The sequence below is a fragment of the Drosophila grimshawi genome, unplaced genomic scaffold (genome assembly GCF_018153295.1).
Source record: "Drosophila grimshawi isolate 15287-2541.00 unplaced genomic scaffold, ASM1815329v1 contig_311, whole genome shotgun sequence".
In the NCBI taxonomy this organism is placed as follows: domain Eukaryota; kingdom Metazoa; phylum Arthropoda; class Insecta; order Diptera; family Drosophilidae; genus Drosophila; species Drosophila grimshawi.
This window is the reverse complement of record NW_025063098.1, coordinates 4,522,934-4,546,855: the sequence shown is the minus strand read 5'-3', so window position 1 is coordinate 4,546,855 and position 23,922 is coordinate 4,522,934. Positions and strand designations below refer to the sequence as shown.

At 37.0% G+C, this 23,922-nt stretch overlaps 1 protein-coding gene across 2 annotated transcripts; it reads left to right on the top strand.

The window, feature by feature from the left end:
- Positions 1 to 521: 521 nt before the first annotated feature.
- LOC6563603 (tyrosine-protein kinase CSK) lies at positions 522 to 22,355 on the top strand. Of its 2 annotated transcripts, XM_032736793.2 has the most exons (10): positions 4,084 to 4,150; positions 9,868 to 10,883; positions 17,636 to 18,243; positions 19,352 to 20,073; positions 20,203 to 20,422; positions 20,506 to 20,774; positions 20,849 to 21,010; positions 21,090 to 21,285; positions 21,389 to 21,475; positions 21,531 to 22,355. In XM_032736793.2, the coding sequence occupies exons 2-10, from the start codon at positions 9,950 to 9,952 to the stop codon at positions 21,705 to 21,707; spliced, it is 3,375 nt and encodes a 1,124-aa protein (XP_032592684.1). In that variant the 5' UTR covers positions 4,084 to 4,150; positions 9,868 to 9,949; the 3' UTR covers positions 21,708 to 22,355. The 2 variants fall into 2 exon arrangements, with proteins under 2 accessions (XP_001990398.1, XP_032592684.1); XM_001990362.3 differs by lacking the exons at positions 4,084 to 4,150; positions 9,868 to 10,883 and adding an exon at positions 522 to 653.
- Positions 22,356 to 23,922: the final 1,567 nt, after the last annotated feature.

Genomic DNA, 23,922 nt, shown 5'->3' with positions numbered 1-23,922 from the left:
AATTTACGTTGTTTACATTACGAGCCAACAACACAAGTGATAGCCGCTTATCGATAGGTACGCGTGGCGTAATTTAGTAACTCGATAAGTCTTGTAAATTCGGCTACAGGAAAAAACATATCGCGTGCAATAAGACATTGGCGTTAATATCGATATACCGATATAGTATCAACAATCCTAATACTGGGCAAAGATGGCTGCTTTATTTTTCATGGAATTTTTTGTTGCTGTAAAATTAGTACGTTCTGTGCGTTAAAAGATTGTTGTGTGCATATGTGTTATTACCACCAAATAGCTGCCAAATAGCTTTAAAACTACTTAAGCGAAAAGTTAAAAAAAAAAAAAACAAATGTGTGGCAGGTAGACGGAAAAGTGTAGAAAATTCCACAAAAGTCAGCAGCAAGCAAGTTGGGTCAGATATATCACAAAAAAATCTACACAGTTTGTGTGTGTGCGAGTGCCAGTGAGTGTGCGTGCGCGTGCAAATGTTTATAAATAATTTATAATATTCGGAAATCAAAAAAATGTGCATGTGTACGATCGCTGCTTGATCGTCGAACAACGTCGACGTCGACGTCAGCAGCGAAGCAGCAGCATCGTTGGAGGCGTTGTGGAATGCCAGACAGCAGCAGCAGCAGAGCAATTGGAATCAGGTAAGGTGTAAAATCTGAATGTGAATGTATTCGAGTGTCTATGTGTGTGTGTCTGATATGTTTTTTTGTGTTGTTGTTTGACGTAAGGACAACCCAACGCCCTTTTTAAGCGTCGCGCTGTCTGCCAATGCGTGCGTATGTGTGTGTGTGTGTGTATGGGTGAAAGTGACGAAAGCTTGTGCAAAAAGGATAAGATTGCCAATAAGAAGTAACGCAATTTGTGTGCTCTCTTTTTTGCTACATATTCTCTCCTCGCATGCTGGGCGCGCCTTGGCAGCTGCTGTGTGTTGTGTATGCATGTGTGTGTGTGTTTTCTTTTTTGCATAATTTGAAGCTGTAAACTATTGCGTAAAATGATTGCCATCAAATTATTGTTGTCAAACTTGCATGCAAAAAATAAAAGCTTTGTTTTGCTGTTGTTGCTGTTGTCCCATTGATGAAAACTAATCAAAAGATAAATACAAAAGCTTTGATTATAAAATCAAAACAAGCTTCTTTTATATTTGCTTGTTGTCTGAGGTCAATCCATATAAAATATGAGAAATCTGTATATTATTGCCTTATATGTAATCAAAATCGAAAGCAAAAACAACGGCAGCAAAAGCAACCGTAAACTACGCATTTTTGTTCAAGTAACAATAACAACAACAACAACAAAAATAACAGCAGCAAAACAAAAACACGTTTTACAACTCTGCGCTCCAATGGCGCGCAATTTTGTTGCTGTTGCTGTTGTTGTTTTTGCCTTTTAGGCTTATTGTGAATAGCATTCACACACACATACAAACGTGTACACACATATGCACGCATGCAAAACGAGCAGTGGCTGGCTCCATGAATGACCAAATTCAATACACCTACAGCACCAACAACAACAACTGACAGTGGAAGCAGCACAATAATTAACGGCAATAACCGAAGCGTAGCGCATCGTAGTTTCCGTTGGTAGTAGTATATATGTATATAAGCGTAGTTTTTGTTTTTTTGTTTTTGCTGTCGCTGGTCAGTTGTCGGCTTCGGCAAAAATATTCGTGCGCTGACGTCACGCATTGGAGTCGGTAGCTGCTCTTGTTGTTGTTGTTTTAGTTATTGCATCGGCGCCAAAGCTTTTTGGTTTGTTGTTTGCGTGGGCGTTGTATTCAGGCTCCTCCTGTCTGTGTGTCTGCGTCTGTAAGTTTTAGAGTTGAGAATTGCGTGAACTTTTCCATGCAGTTAGTCTTGCTTTGATCATTTGATTATCACTAGCGCTCTCCCTCTCTCTTCGCTCTATTAATTACAATAGCAATGCCAATTAGAATTTGTTTCCAGGCTTAGCAGCTGACGAACATGAACTAAAGGCAAACATATTAAAGTATGGTATTATCAATATAATTATGAACTAGAAAAGATAAGCTAAATATTTGTATAATACGTTGTACATTTATTTAGCACCTTTGCTGTTATCATTATGCAGCATTTAATATTAATAATCAATATGATATTGTTTCTGCATTGTCAACATGATTATATATTATCTCTATGTGCATATATATATATATTATGTGCATTTTATTATCAGTCTTCTGACGCGTGGGCTTTTATGGAATTACATTGCAGCAGCACCTGCCGTTATAGTTATCGTTATCGCTATCGTTATCGCAAGACACGCAGCATTGAGAAGAAGACAGAAGAAGCGTTTCATTATTCCAATACACTCACACACACACATGTAAATAGATTTCGCCGTGCTCATTTTTTGCATGTGTTTGTCTTTTGACTCTCGCTGCTGCATATTTTTGAAATGTGTCTTTTGCTTATATTTGTTTGCGCTTGTTCTTCTCTTGTTTACATTGTATGGCGGCATTGTTTATTTTTTCATGAATTTGCACACGATTTATTTTTAGCACACTTTGGCTGCTGCCTGCCGCTTATATGTATATATGTGTATGTGTTTCTGACTGTGTGTGTACAAAGGGCTTGCTTGTTAATGTGTTGTTGTTGTTGTCGTGCGTCGAATTCCATTTGACATTCCAATGTAATGCAAAAGGCATCCTGTAAATGCTGATGACGTCAGCCCACTCTCAGCGCGCACTCTTTTTTTCTGGCATGCTGCGAATGCAATTTCTCTATTCACATTTGACTGCTAATCGTGCACAGTTGGAGATGAAGCAAACTTTAACGGGAAAAAGTGTTAATGGGAAGGGGGTGGGGGTGAAGTCATTAAGTGCTAAATGCATGCGCTTGAAATACTTACATACATTTCATTTGTATGTGCATAAAATGCCAGCAGCGAAAACTGGCGAAATATCACGAACAGAAAACAACAAAAAGCGCAAGCAGTATAAGCAACAAGAACAACAACAACGAATTAGTTTTTTATGTATGTCTGAAATGTGTATTGTTTTTTATTTTTGTGATTTTCGAATGCGATACGTAAACATGCAAAAGCAAAAGGGACGCAAATTGACATATGACACATGACAGACAAACACAGACTACAGCGAACGGCAAAATTAATTAAAATGGCCAGCAGCAACGGGAAAAACAATTAGAACGTTTTCAAAACGCAAAAAAGCACGAGCGCAAAACGCAAACTGAAGAAAAAATAGGAAATGTAGAGCATAAAGAAGACAACAAAACAAAGTGGTGCCAAAATATATATATATATTAAAATAAGTGAAGCCAAAATATATATAAAAAAGTTAAGCATAAATAATATAATAAATACAAATGTCAAAAATTAGTATTTTTCGCTTTCGCTAAAGCAACGATCTTTTTTTTTTTGGGATAAATGTCATTTGACAGAAAATAAAAAGAAACAAAGAAAAAAACGCAACAAAATCAAGCGCTGTAAAATACAACAAAACACTGACTTAAGTATGTAAGATCAACAAATTTGGTCAAAAGCAACTTGAAACACCAAAAACAGAATCGTCGCAAATTGAGCAACCTTTGTTATTGGTAATTAATTTAGACGCCAAAATGCTACCAAAGCAGAGCACGATGTCATCTCTAGCATGCGATAAATATATCGATAGCTGCCTGCATACGTGTTTATGTCGCATGCGAGTAAAGTGCAAGCTCCCTCCCATGCAAGAGTGGGCAAGACCAAGTGCATCACTCACCCAGAGCTCAGTGAGAGAAGCTCCATTTTTCGTCGCTCTTTTCTGTTAGGCTACTTACCGTTAACGTTAACGTTGCAGAGAGGCTTATCTCATGCGAGAAAAGTGCACACTACAGTAACTGCACTAATACACATACATATATGCAGTGCTTTTAAGACGTTAACGCACTCACACACACACAAAGTGTTTAAGTAAAGCTCCCAACTCATCATCTCGATTTCTCTCTCGATGCGTTGCGCTCTCTTTTGCGCTGACTTGTACGCCGGTCGACCGAGCTTGAGTCAGTTTGTGACTTGCAAGCAAGTCGCGCGGTTCGCAGAACTCCTCGCTTTGTGCGCGTGCGCCAACGAACTTTCCAACGTCGCGTGTCAAAATATGATTGCCAATCCAATAGTAATAATCTAATCGCATAGCAATAACATCTCAGCTAATAACAATAATTGGCAATGTGTGCAAATTCCTGATAATGCAAATACATACATGTATATACATATATATATAACTATATATAAACCCCTACAAATGCGAAATTGTGTAACCAGCTTAAAAAATAATAATAAAACATATTTATAAATGTGTAATCATTAATTCGATGCATGCATGCGAAATATCACTTCTTTTTTGCTTTGATTTGCCCGAAGCGACAACAACTCTTTCAATATGCAAATTCCATGCCAAACTATCATGTAAAGATTAAAAAAAAAAAATTTGACAAAGATGTGATAAACGAAATATAGATGATATATGACTTTTGTGTCTTTTTGTGTGTATTTTTTGTGAACTTGAGTTGTTTTTTTTTTTCTTTTTTTGGTGGCTCAATGACCTTTTGTTTGGTCTTTGATTGCTAGTTTAATTATAGGGTTTTTTGGGTCAGCCATCGATTGCATATAATCGCAAATGGTTTGCATTCACCGAATGAGGTGAAATCCGTATATTATGTATTGTTTTTTTTTGGTGATTTTTTTAGTATTTGCAAAAGTTGAACAAAAAGTTGTTGAAAATTGAACTACTTTTCATTGCTTTATTAAAAAATTTAATTTTGTTGAAAGCAAAAGAAAATTTGACCCGAAACTTCATCTCCTGTTTGTGTACTATTTGGCAAAATTCGACCAGAAACTTCATCTCTTATTTATATAATATTTATCATTCAAGTTGTATTTACACAATTTCTAAGCTTACTCTCCCTGTCTTCCTCTCTCTCTCTCTCTCTCTCTCTCTCTCTCTCTCTCTCTCTCTCTCTCTCGCTCTCTATCTCTCTCTCTCTCTATCTATCTATCTATCTCTCTCTCGCTCTATCTCTCTCTTCGTTGCGCATCGTGTGCCGAGAACGCAATTTATGCTTAAAAGTCTTCTATCTACAGCTACAAATAATTATCTTCACTTCCCCTATTCCCCTATCTCTGCTGTAATGCTAGCATATTTCATCTGTTACGCCTCATCTCTAAGCGTTTTTTTTTCTTTTTCTTTTTTTTTTTTGCTATTCCACTGCTTTACCCACTACTTCTCTTCGCTAGTAATTTGCTTAAGTCTCGTCCCCCTCGCACTCACACTCGCTGTGCTTAGCATTGCCGCCTATTCCAATTGCATGAATCATTAGCTTTTCGCAATTGATTTCCACGCTAATTTTGGCGACGTGCACGCGGCTCTCGAGACAAGTCTTTGACAAAAAAAAAAAAACAGAAAAAAGCTCGTGGGCTGCTTGCTGGAAGGAAGCTTATTCTGCACACACACACACACATTCGTATATAACTGTTGTGCAGTTGTCTGGCGTGTCGAACGTCTAAGAGCGATTTTCAATTTTCCAGCGCATTAGTCACCGCCATTGCGGCTTTGGGCCTTAAATTGTAACTAGTTTTCATGCGCATTTCCCCCTTTTCCTCCTCCCACCGCCTTTTCCACTCCTTGGCAATTTTAATCCACACTTGAAACGTCATCATCCTGAGAGAGTTGCCCGTCTTGGCCAAGTGAAAGTGGACAAAACAGCAACAAGAGCAACAACAAAATGCTTCAACTGCAGACGCGTGAATTAATTTTTAATTTTTTCTTAAGCGTTTTTGTTTTTGGTTTTTACACACACAGATATTTTCCCAACTACTTAGGCAATTTGCCATTCACTGCACACGACTCAAAATCGAACCCAACAAATAACCAAACGTATCCCCAACAGCCAACAGCAAAATAGCCAATTGCCAATGGCGCATTTCATTTTTCAATTGCATTGAATTTCTAATTTTTTCCTCTATTTTTAATGTTTTTTTTTTGTGTGTCTTTATATTTTCTTTTTTTAAGTGTACGTGTATGTGTAAAAAGTAAATGGAATTTCATTTGTTGTTTGTAGCGCTTACTTTTAGAGCTATAGATTTTATCTGTCTTTACTATAGATTAATTGTATTTTCATTTATTTTTTTTAAGTTTTTATTTTACTTATTTGATTGCCAAATTTCCATTTGATAAGTGCATTAATTTTTTGCTGGAGAATGTATCCAACTTTATGGACTCCTTAGCGATTTTCTTTGATTTATCGTAAAATATTTTGCTATAAATCTTGTAGTAAATGTTGCCAGTATCAATACTTAATTAGTCGTTTCTTTTATTGTTATTACTACTACTAATTTTAATCCCAATTTAAGTGTATAGAAATTTCGTTGCATATATTTTTCTTTCTTTCTGTATTTCATTTCGTTGTCCGTTTTCTTTTATGCGTGCCGAGCTTTAAATGAATTGTACATTTTTCAATTAATAATTAATCTTAACTACAAGACGTGGCTCTCCAAACTACTGTGCAACGCCCTACAAAACCTCCACACAAAAAAACTTACTAACTAAAACAAAAAAAAAAAACCCAACTTTCACTGCACACACTCGCCAAAAAATATATATATAAAATATGTGTATGTATTTATCATATAATGCAACAGGTAGCGCTGCGGGCTTCAGAAAAAAAAAATGATAAAAAAAGAGTCAAGTGGAGCCTGAGGATATCCGTTGCGGCGCCTCACGCATTTCCAAGTTGCCCCATTGTTTTGCTTGTTGCTGTTTTTTATAAGCTTATTGTTTTTATATGATTGCCGACTTTGTTTTTACTCAAGACAGGTTTTTTTTTACTTTTCTTCATTTGCTTTTATTTTGATTTCGCTTTTCATTTTGCATTTTGTCTACGCGACACCAAAAACAAAAACTTGTGTCATATTTCAGTTTACATTTTTGGTGTTTTTTTTTTTGGTTTTTAAATTAGTTTCTTCATATTTGGTTATTTATTCCGTTTGTGTTTTTCTGGTTCTTTTAGTGTTGCCGGTAATTCAACAGGGCACGTTTTTTCCGTACCTGCTTCCCGTTTAAAGAATGCAAAATTTGGGTCTCTCTCTCTCGATAAGCAATCACTTTCCACGTGCCCAATTTTTGTGTCATTTTTTTGGCTCCAACTCATTTCCATAGTTAATTGTCTACTTGCTGGTTGTTGGTTTTCTGTGGGGTTCAGCATTTAGTGTGTGCCCCACAACTCGACGACATTTGTTCTGAAGCTCTCCCAAAATGTAAAAAGTGAAAAGCTCTTCCAAAAACGTTGACATTATTGTGAAATCACTAATTAAAATGACTGACTGTCATTAAATGTACATTGCTAGCTCTTTTGCAAAACAAGAGATGGTCACACAAGATCAAGTTCAGCGGAAAATGAAATTAAAGTGTTTTAACATTAAGTGCACTATATTTAACTTTTATTTTTGAGCTAGTTTTTCTTTTGTGTTTGTATCTTTCGCTGAAGAAGGTGTTTGCGCTCAGGGTATATATTGAAAATCCAAGAAAATGTATATAAGCAATAAACAAGCCGATCTCAGAGAATATAGGAGCTACAGACTTCAAATTTGGAATATAAGACTTCGTATTATCCATTCGGATCAAGTTTTTTTTTTTTGTTAATATCGATACAAATACACAATTTTTTAAATCATTTAAATTGATATATAATTTATTACGATCGAAACCAATTAAACAAACTATTATCTACGTCTTATTATCTAAATAAAAGCTTTGTTCAGAATATCTCCTAGTCTAATTCGAGTCTTAATCTCTTTCAACTCGTAATCTGTTGAAAATATGTTCGTCAATTGCTCCCTAAGCGTTTTAAAAGCAGTTTTGCGTCAAAGATCAAAAACTATTTAAGTTATAAAAGTTGATAAATATAATTAGTTTTGGCAAATACAAAACTGGCTATAGAAAATGCATTAAATTTATTTTCATTTTGAAAATAACCCAGTCTCATATTGAACAAACAAATATCTATCACCTTCAATGAATTAAAACCTAGATTTAGAGTATCTCTCTGAGGAGCTCTCTCGACTAGATCCCTCTTATTTGTTTCTATTATAAATTCTACGTATAAATCGAGTACTTTGAGTTAATTTTCTTATCTAAACACTGCTCACATATGTTTATTTATTTTTTCGGAAACAATGCACTATATCAGCTATTCCCATCCAATTAACATCATATAGATATAGGAATATATATAGATATATCTACAACACAACTGTTTCGTACATCTTTCACTTACCACTTTATCAGCACATTGTGTCGACATCTGAGCAACTGTAACATTTCACCTGGCTTCGCATTTTTCACGTACTTTCCCAAGGTGTATTGTCTGTCTGTCTGCCTTGAATAAAATATATAACAGCAAGCAACTAAAAACAATGGGTGTTGTCTGCGTTCTCACGACGAAAAAAAAATAGGCATATATTTATATTGTATAGTATTTGCACAAGCTCATACATACACATATATATATATAGGTGTATATACGAGTATATGCACACACACCCACAATTCCAGTAAATTCCAATTGAATTGAAGCCACTGACTTAGTTCGTGTTTTCCCAACCCACAAATATCAAATGCTGCTGCGCACACAAAAGAAGAAATGCTAAGCAAACAAGGCAATGTTGTTAAGAGCTTTACTTTTGGTTTATTATTGCAACTATTACTATTTCGACCATTTACTGCTCCCATATATATATATATATGTTACCATATATCCAATTTATAAACAAGATGTTTGATTTTTTCTTTTTTTTGTCGTTTGCTCTTAACTCACTTACAGTTAAAGTGGCAAATTGACTTCTGCAAATGCCACAAAAAAAAAACAACAACAACAAAAAGACAATTACTATTATTACTACGCTGAATGTGCCCCTCCCCACTGCCCCCCAATCTGCTGTTTGGGCCTAACTAGTTGACAAATATGGAGCACGCTCTCGGAATGAAGACAATTTCTGTTTTGCTGGTTTTTGTTTCACTTGATTTTTGTTTTTGCTTGCTTTGGATTTTCTCCATAGATATTTTCCAATTTGCGCTTTTTGTTGGCCTTTTTGTTTGTTGTGTGTTGTTGTTTGTTGTCTGTTGTCCGCTGTCTGTTGTCCGTCTCTGGTATTATCATTACTTGTAGTTCCTTTATTGCTTCACTTCACCATTGATTTTTTTACCATTTTTATTTTCTGCCTGCCTCTTTTGTTGGTCGTTGTTGGTCGGGTCCAAATCGAAGCGCTTTAGAAAAAATGAGAGAAAAAAACAGACTTTAATTAGTATGATTACAAAAGAAAACAATTTTGCAGTGTGCACATTGTTTGATGCGGCATTAGCCTCGATTCAACTAGGGCAGGCCCCACTGTACCGTACCGGGCATGTGAAGAGAGTAGAGCTGATTTGCCATTGTCGATGTCGATGTCGATGATATTGATGATGATGTTCTTGTTGAGTTCAATGTTCTATGGGTTTTATAGCCTTTCAACTGCTCGCTCAACTTAAAATCACTTTGTACATCTGAATTATCTATAGAAAAAACCAGCTACACTCATAAAAAAACCCCCGGAATTTTAGAAATTGGGCATACTTTTGGCGCGAAAAGCGTAACTAACCTTATTATTCCAAATTTTTGTGTATATTTTTCTAAAATTCAGAAAAAAGACGTATAATCTATTTATGTTTTTTGCATTTATACTATTTGAGTGTAGTAAAGTAGTTAATTAAATGCCCATATTCAATGGGAAAACTGTTTATGAAATAGGTCATTAGGCGTTACCCAAAAACTAAAACTAAACAACTCCAACACAAAGCCACAGCAAAGTGTATTCCATAAGCATAAAGTACTTTAAGTGAGTTCGGGGAAGTGAAGGCAGACGAAATGCCACGTGGAACATGGTGACAACAATCAAAATTACCTGCGATGGCGTCTTCATCCAATCCAATTCATATCTCACGCCCACGCAAACGAACACGACGATCTCAGTGCCAAAAGAGGAAGCAGCAGCAGCAACAACAATCACTGAGAATAATAACAACAACAGTTTGAGCAACGAGAGCGACAACTCGCAGACAAGCAGTGGCAGTCAAACCACCGGCTGCACCATCATCACCAACAACAGCAAGAACAACAACAACAACAACGGCTGCAACAGTAGCCACAGCAGCAATAGCAAAAAGTCAACACGCTCCAGTTGCAGTCGGCATCATCGTGTGGCAGGATTAGCCGCAGTTACTCCTGCTGGAACGTCACAGGATACGCGAAGGCGTTACTATTACTTTGGCAGCAAGGACGTCTACTGGTGCAAACAGAGTCTGGCACACAGTTTAACGCGCAGTGCCAGCAGTCTCAACCACCACAACAACAACAACAACAATTACACCACCAATGGTCAGGCGTCTGCTGGCCAGTTGATTGCCAAGGCACGCCGTCGTCCGTTGCAGTTGTGCAGCAGTTTGAGTGCCGCCTATGCGCCGCCCAAGCGCAAAGAGTTCTACTTTTGTGATAAATATGCGCCAACAATTAGTGGTGGCACCACCAACACCAAAGCGGCGCACCAAACGGCGGCAACAAACGCAGCGCAGCCCATCGATGTGCGTCTATTGAATTTTCTGCGCAACGCACAGCGTAGATTTCAATCAGCAACAACAGCAAGCACAGAAACAACAACAACAGCAACAGCCAAAGCAAAGTCTGAAAACAACAGCAGCAACAACAGCAGAAGCAACACCAAAGAGCGTTCATCATCTAGAAGCAGGAGCAACAACCACAACAACAACAACAACATCAGCTCTCTGCCGCCCATCATCAGCACCGATGATTGGTTTGGTTAGTATGCCTAAATTGACAATAACATTCGGTTCGAAATCAGTTCATCGTTGTCTCAAATCTACTTTAAAGTTTACATTTTAAATATGATAGATGCTTAAAACGGTTTAAGGCATATTTTAATATTTTTAATCAAGTCTCTGTTAATAACACAAAATTAGGCTAGACCTCTGTTAAACTTAACAGTTACTTAACATAACGATTGCAACTCTCAAAGAAAATTCTCCTCAATTTTCAAATGCAAAGTATAATTAAAGTTGTTAATTTTCTGGCAAATTTAATTTGGCAAACAAAAAAAAAATAATTATAAGTAAAAATGCTGCAGTCGAGTAAGCTCGACTAAGAAATACCCTGAATCCAGCTGTTAAGTATATAATTGTCTTATTGCGTGTTTTTAATGTTATGCAGTGCTTCATATAGATATATCAATTGAAGCCTCTGTCAATTGTGTATTTACTTCATTTAAGGAGAACTTATCGGTAAAATGAAATAAGCTTGATTTGCCCGATGCGAAAGCTTATATACCATATATGCTTAAATGGCTAGATCGACTCGGCTACAATTGTTGATCAAGAAAATATAAACCGTATGGTGTTGGAGATGCTTTCTTCTGTCTGTCACATAGTATTGCGCAAAACCATTATACTCTTTTCGCTTATTTTTTATGGGTTCAGGGTATAAAAACCATACCAGGTAGCCCTGTGCCCAATGTTGCAAGTGCTCCACTGCATATAAAGTTACCGTCCATCGTTGCGCTTGGCAAATCAGCTAACATCGGGCAAACATCGAAACCAGCAGACAAAGAGCCAGCCAGCAACACGTTTGGAACGCCTTGTTTTTGGTTGACATTGATGCTAGGTTTTGGGTTTTAACAAAACCATAACAGTTAGTATCCAATTGCAAGAAGTTACCTTTCAAAAGCGAGTGGGGGTCTACCACAAATGCGGCAGCGTGTTGCCAATGAGGCACTACCTAAAAAAGCTGTTATTAAAAATTTAAATTAAATTTAAAAAAAAATGCTAGAACTATAAGTTAAGCATCTTAAAGATAAATATCTTGCAATTGAAGCGAACTACTTTATAAGGGCTTTCTTAAGGGTAACCTAATCCATAGGCAGATGCCTTATGCCATTAAGCACTTATCTACCCTTAAGTTGAGCGTCTTTCATACAATATGGCTGAGTGCAAATATTTCGCCAGCTAGTATTCTAAAGAAGGTTGCTGATGTGTGCCCAACAAGCTGTTAGAGCCAACCAACTTAACTAACTGACTGACAGAATGCCCGTGAGGCAACTCACGTCACGGAATGGCAGCGAAGGGAATTCTATATGCATGCTACAGTAAGTAGGAAGAGAACTATATATATATATATATATATATATATATATATATTTATATACAGTTCAACACCTATAGAGGTAACAAGTACGTGAGAATCTTTTGTATTGCTTCCTCATTGTGTGTGAGTCGTCATGGAAGGAACGGATCGGAACGGAACCAAACCAACTTGTGCAGAAGTGAGGAACAAAAAAAAAAATGGCAGAAATGCAAGCATTTGCAAGGCGGCACACAATCATTTCGTGGTAGTTTCGAGCTGGAAAGTGTAAAACAATAATAATGAAAGAAAGAAAGAGGTAACTTTAGACAACTTTAGTTAAAGGAGCATAACAAAAGGCATGAATGGAACAAGACGCTGGATGACGATGACGATGATGGTTATGGTGATGGCATGAATTGCGTGCCACTGCCACATAACAAGACTATATATTTATATTTATATGTATATAGATGTATATGTATATGTAGGGAGAGACTTGCTTCGCTGGCTTTTTGGCCAGCAATTTGCATATTGCATGCAGAACGGGGTGCGGCAAAACCGCAAGCAGACAACAGGAAGAAGGAAGCCAATCTGCCGCCAACATGCAACTCCACATATATATATTAGAGTGCTAATTACCTGGGATAGCTGTGTGTCAGCTGTGCAGATCAGGGCAAGTGGGCTGAGACCCATCCCCTCGAGACAACTTGTGGCTGAGTTTTTTTTATTTTGACTGTTTGTCATTGACCTCAAACTGACAGACAGGTGTGAGAGCTATATCCATTAATGTCGAATAATTAAGGAACTGCCAACATCGTTCATCATTCAGCGCTAAAGTGCATTCTTTTTTACTCAAAACATGTTTTGTTGCAGTATTTGTGCTTAAATTAGTATAATTTATTCATTACTTTTCTGTTTATACAACTTGTCTTTATACTCAGCTACAAGTTACAGATCATACTTCAACTTATCGATATGTTTTTCATCTATTGATACATAATTGAAACATTTAAATATGTGTTTTCACTGAATATAATAAATATACTTCAACCTAAAACAAATTATTAAATGGTGTATTTCTTCTAAGTATAAGTTTATTCAGAGTAGCTTACTTAATAGATCTGCCTTAAGCCTTAACTTAATGTAATATTTGTATGGCAATCGATAACAAGAGTAGTTCGATAATTTATAGGTTTGTTGAGTTAATTAATACAAAATCTAAAACAGTCTTCCTCATATAATTTACGTACTTGGACCTAATTAAAATGTGAGCATCGTTGTTTAATTAGCCTTGGTTGTTTGGTTTGCGATTTGCACAAGCTAATGAGCATTACCTCATCCACATCCAGCGCGAAGCCAATATTATATAGCCATATAAGTAATCGCCTATCGACATACTGCGCATTTCTCACACACAGACACACACACACACACACACACCACAACAACAACAACATCGCTCTTCCTACAGTACTTTGTAAAAGTTCACGACCGACAAAAACAACTGTCAATGAATCATTCAAGTTTATGGATGCATTTGCACTTATGTCCGGCAGATCATTGTCAATATATAAATAAACCTTTCTTTCTCTTTGTGCTTTACAAAATTTATTTTTTTTTTTTGTGTACTGACAATTTCAATTGTGCTGCATTTTAATGATGCCCACTTAAAATTAGCTGTACGTGTCTCTAATAAAAATATTTGAGATCATTTTTCATTCAATTTAATTATGCGGTCTTGTTTTTTTTTTTGTTCGAAAATTTCCCTGTGTATTTTTGCTTTGTGTTTTAAAAATGACGATTCTTTTTATTTGGCTAACACTTTATAAACACGCTTGGTTAACAGCAGAAAACATCAACCAGCGCCAGCATTATAAATAATAATTTGTTTGGCAATTGCCTTTTGTTGTTTTGTTTTGCTTTTCGGCTTTGTTTCTTGCTTTTCACAATCTCTTTTTTTTTTTTTTTTTTGGTTTCGCAAGATATCTTAATTTTTGTGTTTACATTGCGTGCGTGCCATTGACAGCGTTGCCAACTCACGGCACTGCCAGCTACGATAAATCGATAACAAGCAGACGATAACACGCAATTGGAATTAAACAGGCAGCGGCTAAGCAAACACACTGTGTTTGCCATACAAGTTAAATGCAAATTGGCCGCATGTCAATGCAAATAGATAGAGAGAGAGAGAGAGAGGCAAAAACAAATTTCGAGTTGACTAATCAAGAGTCAGCGAAGTCAAGCGATCATCATGCATAATGTTATCGTATTTGTCTAGCGGGTGTTGTCTACTCTATTATGATGACAGTTAATTTCCACTATTACCCTAACCACTGCGGGGACTGCGTGTGTCATATGTAAATATGTAAATTACGCTCAACCCACTTGCCCCTTTCAATGACACCATCTTATTTACGTTTTTAAGATTGCAAATGCATATATAAACTTATATGTGTGTGTATGTCTGACTCATGCCATTAAATGACATCGATATGCGTAAAATTATGAAAAGCGACAGCATCAGACTCACAGATCCTACTACTACAGTCTGAAGGTCAAGCATCAATTGGCGTTAAGCCTCTGTGTGACAGCAAAAAATAAAACAGATCCATAAACAGATGCCAATCAATATTTGCGTTGGCAATGCTAAAGAACAACAATCGACGAATTCAAGAAGATACCCCTTGCATCTACAGTACAGAGTATAAAAGTATAAAGTTCGCGTCTGAAATTAATATTGCAAATGACTTAACTGGACTGACATATCAAATATGGTATGAGTGAGTAATAATAAAGCGCCCAAAGTTCAGTTTGATTAAACATGATGCATAATAAGTTTTACAGGAAGTTCGTCGCTGCTCAAAAAGAGCTATTTGTGAAATGTTTATTTAAAAAAAAATAATTATGCAAATCAAAGATTGTTCCTTGAATGCAACTCATATATATAAAATAAAGTAGTTTAGTTCGTTTATTTATCACTTGTCAAATGTTATCCATTTGAGTAATTGGCATTCGCTGTTACCATTTAAGTTATGACCATTCGCCAAACAATTGGTCTCTCCAATACCGCATGACTCTGAATCAGGAAACAACAAACAACTGACAATGACAACGATGACTGCATGCAATTTTTGGAGAGTCATGTTCAAACTAATTTACAAGCCAGAGAAAATACGAACGAATGAAACAAAAATGATAATTTATACACACTGTGCATAATTGCATTTGCATGAGTCTGTAGTCTGTGTAGACAGCGGATGTGGTTCAAAACTGTTTGAATTGGGCAAGGTCAACATGGCTAATTTTATAGGCTTTTACTCCCGGATTGCGGCACTCTCCCAGCTGTGTTGTGTTGTGTTGTGTGTTGCTGTGTGTACTAAACCACCTTTCACACAATTAAAGCGTAGCCCACGATGATGATGATGCCAAAGAAGAGGGAGGGTCCCATGATAAATCCGTGACTAGAATCAAGAATTAAATATGCAAAAAGCGTTTCCGCAATGAAATTTACATAAAATTTGAAAATTAAGCAATCAAAAAAGAAACAACACTCTCAAAATTAATTTGAACACAATTACTGTACGAATTGTATCCAGAGAACGGGCAGACAAAATGTACAAAAGCTACAAAACTCGAGACCGAAACTAAAAGTGAGTAAGTTTCGTCTCGCCTGGGAATTTATAGCCTCGTTCAACACAATAAATGCCTTGAGAATTTTAATGGTGTACCCCTGCTGATTCATCGCATAATTAAATTTGTAGCATTTTACGGAATGAAATAACAATTAGAAGCACCATTTCAGCTGCTCGACTGCGGGATGCCCTATCAAATTAAACAATCGATTCTTATTGTTGAGCGATTAAACAATCGAAATGAAAATCAATGCTTAAACTGAGCAATTCTAATTTTATTAATTACATTTATAGTAATTGTTAGTCAGATTTTAAGTTCAGCTTGTACAAATTCTAGCTGCATATATCTTAATCTATTTGTTGAAATATGTTTGAGTATCCCAGTACCGATTAATACTTATGTATTGATAAATCGATTAATATCGATTGGATTGTGTTTTTATTTTTATTGCATTGTATTCTTGCTCGCAATTCTTCAACAAGTAAAGGCGCATTCGCGCTTAATAAAGATAAGCCTTAATAAGAAACTGCGTTATTTAAAAAATTTTTTATTGCAATAGAATAACCTTAAATTTAAGCAATTTTACACGGTATACAAAAGAAAAAAGACAGTAGCTGAAGCTACGCATGTAATTGCGCAGTAAAAGTTTTAATTATGCATGTCACATGCAAATGTTTTACATTTGCCAAAATCTCACCATCTTTCTCTCTATCTCTCCCTCTCTCTCTCTCTCTCTGTGTGTCTCTTTCTAACTTTATCTCTGGTTCTTACACTTTGTCATGCAATTGCCATTCAGTGCATGGGCGTTGCCAGTTGTTGCCGGTTGATGTCTTTGCGTTCAGTTGATTAACATGCGACACTCATTTTGGCCAACAATATACCTTTGGATTTGTATATAGCACTAGATATATATATATATATATATATACAAATATATGGCAGTATGTAATACTTTATTGCTGTCTCGGCAGTTTTTTGCGTAACTATTGCTGACTCTTTTTTTTTAGTTAGGTTTATTTACTGATTAATGAAACGTGCATTGGATTAGCTAAATGTGCAAAACGAATGTCGCTGAAATTGTTGTTACTTGTTGTTTTCTTGGTTTTGGTGTTCGTTTGCTGATAAGCTGTTGTAAACATTTGTTGCCCCATCGATAAAATGCCATTAACAAAGATTGGCAAACAAACGTGTTAATTTGATTTGTATATTTATAAAATGCACTTAAGTCTATATAATAATATTTAATTCCCCATTTGCCACTCTCTCTCTCTGTTGCTTGCTCAATATTTAACTGGCTTTTTCATTTGGCAAAATTTGCTTTCAATTATATAGTACCCGTTACTCTACCGAAACGGACCGATTTTAATTAATTCGATATGGCTACAATTATTGATAAAGGCGTTGCCAGACGTGCGAAATTCGTTTGCCCCATGTTAATTGTGAATGACTCTCTGCGCTGAGCTGCATTTAAATATGAATTTGAACTTGAAATTCTATTTGCGATCTTTTTCGAGTACATACTGCGAATTATCGCTGATGTTGTCATTATGATGTACACACATATATATAGATAGACATACATATATACGTATGATTTGTGCATATTTAATGAGCTCAGCAAATAACGAGGAGAACATTTACAATTGTGGCTGCTTTTGTTGCGAGGCAATGATTAGTTTAAACTGTTAACTCAAGGTGTGCCTGTGTTGCTGTGTGTATTGTTCTGATTAGATAAGCACGAATGCGTACAAATGTGGCTAAACAATGGACTAAATCAATATCATTTCATATATATTTTGCAGACGAAGAAGCAAGCGAAACAAAGGCGAAGGAGAAACAAACGACAAACGGCAAAGGCAGGACGACAAAGTCAGCTGGGGTGGTTGAGCCGTTGATAACCGTTGAAATCAAACAGGGCCAACTGAAGCACAAACAGCAGCGACAGCCGCAAACAACAGCGGCTGCAAAGCCGCCAAAAACAACAGCAACAAAATCGGCCACAGATCAAACAAGAACAGGTACCTCAGGTGACAATAGGTGCGCGGCCAGCTGCAAGGTCGAGGATATGAACAGTCACGCGACCGCCACACAGAACGGACAAACAACGGTAGTTGGGCATCATCGCGGCTTCTCGCAGCCATCGGTCGCCGCGACAACAGTGTCCGGCAGCACATCGGGCGATCCATGGTATCTGCAGGCCACCGGGCATCAGATGCCGCCAACAGCGCCGCTCCGACACAATAAGCGGCCAGCACCACAGCCCAATTCAATGGGCGTTGGCGTTGGTGTCGGTGTGGGCGTTGTGGCCACATCGCTGCTGCAGCATCAGCAACAGCTGAGCCAATCACAGCCGCACATTGTGCCGCCAAGCATACCGCCGCATCATCATCATCATCGCGACAACAATGTGGTAAGTCAGCAGCGCACTCATTGAGCACCGCACTTTTTGAAATTCACTTATTCTGATCCACTTATCTATCGATATAAATTGAGCTCATATTTTAGTGTCAGGTTATTGTAAAATAGGCGACGTCTGCTGGCGGTCAACTTGACAGACAGAAATATAAACTACTGCTCACTTGCCTACCAGTCAGTATAGCGCGGTCGATCTCCCCCTGATCCGATAGCTGGCCTAAATAGGGAAATATGTAAAACACCACACACCTCACTTCACGCTTGGAATATAAATTCATCTAATCAATTTTATGTTATTTTATCGATAACTTGCTACGTTTTTGAGTTATAGATAAAAATCGATTGCCGATAGACTTCAAATTGCATTCAATTGATGCCGTTTAAGCTTTAAAACTTAACAATACTCTTTAGTTTGTAAACACTCCTCTGGATTGTGTCTTGCACTGCGACCTGTTAAATGGATTTAGCCTTCTAAGAATACAGCTTTTCCCTCAATCCGAATCTTGGCCAATATCTTTTAAATATAAGACGCCATCTGCTATTTACTTGCATTGAAGGTTCTTTCTCATTATCACAAAAACCAGCATAGCTGGCTGATGACTGGATCTAGTTTAGTCTAGTTCAGAGTGTCCTGTGAGGGGACTGCAGAGTATTCTAAATTTGTAAATCGTTTTCGATTATAGCCTAAAAGACCTGTGGCTTGTTTGACACCTGCTCTCTCTGCCCAGCTCAGTAGTCGCCTATGCCTTTCTTCATTCTTAGGTTGCACCCGTATTGTGTGTCTTCCTATGCTGCCTCTCTACCCCAATTCTTGTTCGTCCAAGTTCTAAGTACATTTAATGCTGCTTGACCAGCGGATATAATGTGGCTGCACACCTCACCTGCCTCAGCTTCAAATATGCTGATCGGTGTCCTTGTGGGTGTGTGATCCAATTGCGTCATTGCACAATCTTATCAATATTTACGAATTGGATATTAAGTAATCATAATATTCATTATATTATTGGCCATAAGAGCGATAACAATAATCGAATTAATTAACATGATAGCTTAAATCAAATAAAAGCATAAAATCACTAAGAACTTGCCTCATTTTGTTGCAGCACCAAACACCAGCAGCAACCGCAGCAGCAGCGCATGCATTAAATAGTCATAATTTAATCAACAATCATTCGCCCAAATCGCCCAATCAGACGCAACTGCAACTGCAACAGCAGCCGCAGACGACGACAATACAACAACAACAACAGCAGCAGCAGCAACATAGTATATTGTCAACATTTGCGCCCGCTGCAACAACAGCAACACATACACAGGCCGAACAGGCAGCAGCAGCAGCAGCATCTGTGACAGCGGCAGCTGTTGCCGCCGTCGCACAACAGCAGCAGCAGCAACATATGCAGCTGCTGGCCAACTGCGCTTCCAGCAATAATCTAATGTCCTCCTCGCTAACGTTACATACGCCGGTGGGCGTGTTGCCGCCCAAAAGTTTAGCGCTGAGTGGCGGCAATTGCAGCAACAGCAGCACTGGCGGCAACAGCAGCAGCAACAATATACTGCTGCAGTCTACGCAGCCAACAATCGTCGGCAGCAGCAGCAGCGCCAGCAACAGCAATAACAATAACAACAACAACATTAGCAATAGCAACAGCAGCAGCAACAACACAGGCATGTCCACATCGCTGCACAGCTTCGATATCAACGGCGGCGGCGGCAGCATGGACAAGTGGACAAGTGGTTCCACAACGGCCATGAATCATGCATCGCTGTCACCCACAGGCGCACCACAGCTACGCAAATGTGAGGTCAAACTGAATGCAATGCCGTAAGTTTCAACAAAAAAAAAAAGAAAGATATATTAAGGATTAAATTTTAATAGTTAAACACTGCCAGTCAATTCATTCATTCGATCAGCTACTAATTGAATTCGCCTCAATCGTTTATCTTACCGCAGCTGGTTCCATGGCAGCATAACGCGCGACGAGGCGGAACATTTGCTGCAGCCGCGTGAGGATGGACTCTTTCTGGTGCGCGAGTCGACAAATTTTCCCGGTGATTACACGCTGTGCGTTTGCTTCCAGGGCAAGGTGGAACACTATCGTGTCAAATATCTGGAGAATAAATTAACCATCGACGATGAGGAATACTTTGAGAATCTGGGACAACTCGTCGCGGTAAGTTCTTGTTCGACTACTTATCCTCATCACTTCCATTGGCAACACTAATTGTGCCTTTTGTTGTATATTCCGTCACACAGCACTATGAGGCCGATGCGGATGGTCTTTGCACTCAGCTTGTTAAGTGTTTGCCCAAGTTGGGCAAACAAGAGTTTTGCATTAACTCCAAAGAATTTGTGGACAAGGGCTGGGTCATACCGGAGGCGGAGCTGCAGCTACGCGAGAGCATTGGCAAGGGCGAGTTCGGTGACGTCATGTTGGGCATATTGCGCAACGAGAAGGTCGCCGTCAAGATGCTCAAAGATGAGGGCGCTGTGCAAAAGTTTCTCGCCGAGGCATCGGTCATGACGTAAGCGATATATACACATATTACCCAAAAACAATATATATATATTAAAATTAATTTCTCCATTTGTCCAACAGCACGCTGGAGCACGAGAATCTGGTCAAGTTTATTGGCCTTGTTTTTACCAGCAAGCATCTGTACTTGGTTACGGAATACATGAGCAAAGGATCGCTGGTTGATTATTTGCGTTCGCGTGGACGACAGCACATAACCAAAAAGGATCAAATCAATTTCGCCTTGTAAGCCAGCACCAGCAGACTCATTTAATACGATATTCGATTATGTTTATTAATGCTGAAAATGTTTAATGTTTTGTAGCGATACGGCCTCTGGCATGGAGTATCTGGAGGCCAAAAAGGTTGTGCATCGCGATTTGGCTGCACGGAATGTCCTCATCTCTGAGGACTGTGTTGCCAAGGTATCCGATTTTGGTCTGGCACGCGAGGAATGCTATAATCTCGATGTTGGCAAGCTGCCCATCAAATGGACAGCGCCCGAGGCACTCAAAAATGGCGTAAGTAAATCGAAATACAAAGCTATTAAATACATAACTAAATATGCAATGTTTAATATAATAATTTGCTCAAATTATGTTTGAAATTTATTTATGCTCTTAGCGCTTCTCCAATAAATCGGATATGTGGAGCTTTGGCATACTTCTATGGGAAATATACTCCTTTGGACGTGTGCCTTATCCCCGAATCGTATGTATATGTGAAATATTTAAATTATACAATTTATAAACATATTGTTTTTTAGCCACTGGCGGATGTGGTGAAGCACGTTGAAGTTGGCTACAAAATGGAAGCACCCGAGGGCTGCCCACCCGAAATCTACGAGATGATGCGTCAGGCATGGGAGCTAAATCCAGCGAAGCGGCCAACATTTGCGGAGCTCAAAGTGAAGCTGCAGCACCTAAATAATGCAACGGCGTGAGAGGCTCCACACAACAATAACTAAATGAAGGAAACAACAGCAACAACAGTTCCAGCAACTAACGGAAAATAATGTTTTGAAATGACTTTAGTTTGAGGGCAGGAAATGAAAATGATAATACCGCCAATGCAGACCGAAAGATTTATTTAACACTGACACTGAACGCAACAATTTTTCGTACCCATAATAAAATTAATATATATATATATATATAATTCTATAGACGTATATAACTAATTTACAACAATTTATTTACATATATAATTTATGCGATAAGTTTTTTGTAAGCTTAACCGAAAGAAACCCAACACAATCAAGCAATGTTAGTGAGTTGCGCCCAGCTAACGTTCTATAACTACTATATATCGATATCTAAATATACATATATATATGTATATATACATATGCATATGCAGAGTTTCAATTCTGTGTAATTTACTATTACTATTACAAAACTACATAATTGTTTTATCTGAAGTTGGTATTTATAGTTTGTCCCCTTCCAACCAATTGTACACACTATTTTCTCTCACTCTCCCCTTCTCTATAGATATATAAAAATCTGTATGTTTTGAGCTATATAATACTTTTGTCAGCCACTGTGACAAAAAAAAATGTGAAGAAAAAAATGATTTACTGCTTATATTTCAACCTTTTTGTTTTTGTAAATTCCGATTTCGGGCTCTAAAATGTGTTTTGTACAATTTCTGTTAGACATTTTTTTGTTTATAGCACAAGCAACAGCAACAGAAAACTTGTACAACAAGTTGCTGAAGAAGATAAACATTATAAATACATAAAAAGAAAAAAAAAGAAGCAAACCAGCAAATTAGTTAAATTTAATTACATTTATATTAGTATGTCTAATCAAAATGAGCGAAAATTATAGAAAAAAAACGTAAATTAAAAATTGAATTTGACTTGAACCTATCAAAACTAAGAGGGCAGCTTCGACTGTGTGTTTAAAAACTGCAACATTTAATATAACAAAAAAAAAAAACAATTATAAAAAAAACACTTGTGAAAAGATGCATTACATTAATACTATTACATATATAAAAACATTAAACATAAACAAAAACCCTAAATACTTAGCTTATGTGGCATGATTAATGTTTATAATCATTATAATAATAATAATAATAATATATAAATTAAACGCGCAAGTTTCATCTATGTAAAATCCCCAATGCAATTGTTCAGTCTACTTATTTGTTTATAACATTATTTAATTGTGGAATCTCTTGTACCCCTTTTAAATATATAATATACATAGTTAATATATTCAAACGCCGCTTTAAAAACAAAAGGAGGAATCACCCTGCAGCATAAGGGAAATTGTAATTTATTTATGCATATTTTAATATCAATATATAATTTACTTGACGTTTTATATGTTTCTTATTCTATAAGAAACTTGTACAATTTTGCTTTAACACTTACTTTTATTTTATTTTATGTACACATCGACACACACACACACATAAACGTCCACATGATTTACATTTAATTTAATTTTAAAGTTATTACTTTTTTAAAAACAAAACAAATTTAGAGTAATCAAAAAAAAAAAACACTTTTGTCAAACAAATTCTAAGTTAGCAAAAAAAGAAAAATTGTATACAAAAAAATCGCACGAACACGTAATACTTAAAAAGAATGCAGTTGGAGATTGAGATTGAAAAGGATATAAAACTTTTAATAAAAGTGAAAAATTAATTGCTTGTTTTTTCTTATCAATTAAATGTATCTGTAGCAAATTGTAAATTGATAATAGCGATAGTTATTGCGAAATTTTTCAGGTAATTGTATAGATTGCGTTCCGTTTCCGTTCTAAAAACACGTTTATAATGCGATTTTCGATCTAAGATCGCTTATCTAATACGCCATATAACAATAATTGATGGAAATCGAGCAGGTTTTCGTTCTATAAATACCAAACCGATTGTTTTGGATCCATCTGTGCTTTACCAAAAGCAAAACCGTAAAATGTTCTTTGCGTTCACCGTAACAGTGCTATTACTGGTTCTATGTGGCAGTACTATTGGCAAGGTATGTTTATACTACAAGGACTCTATGAGTATAGGAATATATGGATTGCAGATAATTGAGTATAAAACCATCTGGATTACAGATAAATTATCAGATAGAACTGGTTGATGTAACTAGTAACTCCACGGATGAGAGTAAGATTAAATATAATCTGAGAGTCGAA

Excerpts from the sequence above, each read along its gene's own strand:
- LOC6563603 (XM_032736793.2), top strand. The coding sequence starts at position 9,950 with ATGGTGACAACAATCAAAATTACCTGCGATGGCGTCTTCATCCAATCC. Across the intron at positions 10,884-17,635 it reads CAGCACCGATGATTGGTTTG|ACGAAGAAGCAAGCGAAACA; the intron begins GTTAGTATGCCT and ends TATATTTTGCAG. Across the intron at positions 21,011-21,089 it reads GATCAAATCAATTTCGCCTT|CGATACGGCCTCTGGCATGG; the intron begins GTAAGCCAGCAC and ends AATGTTTTGTAG.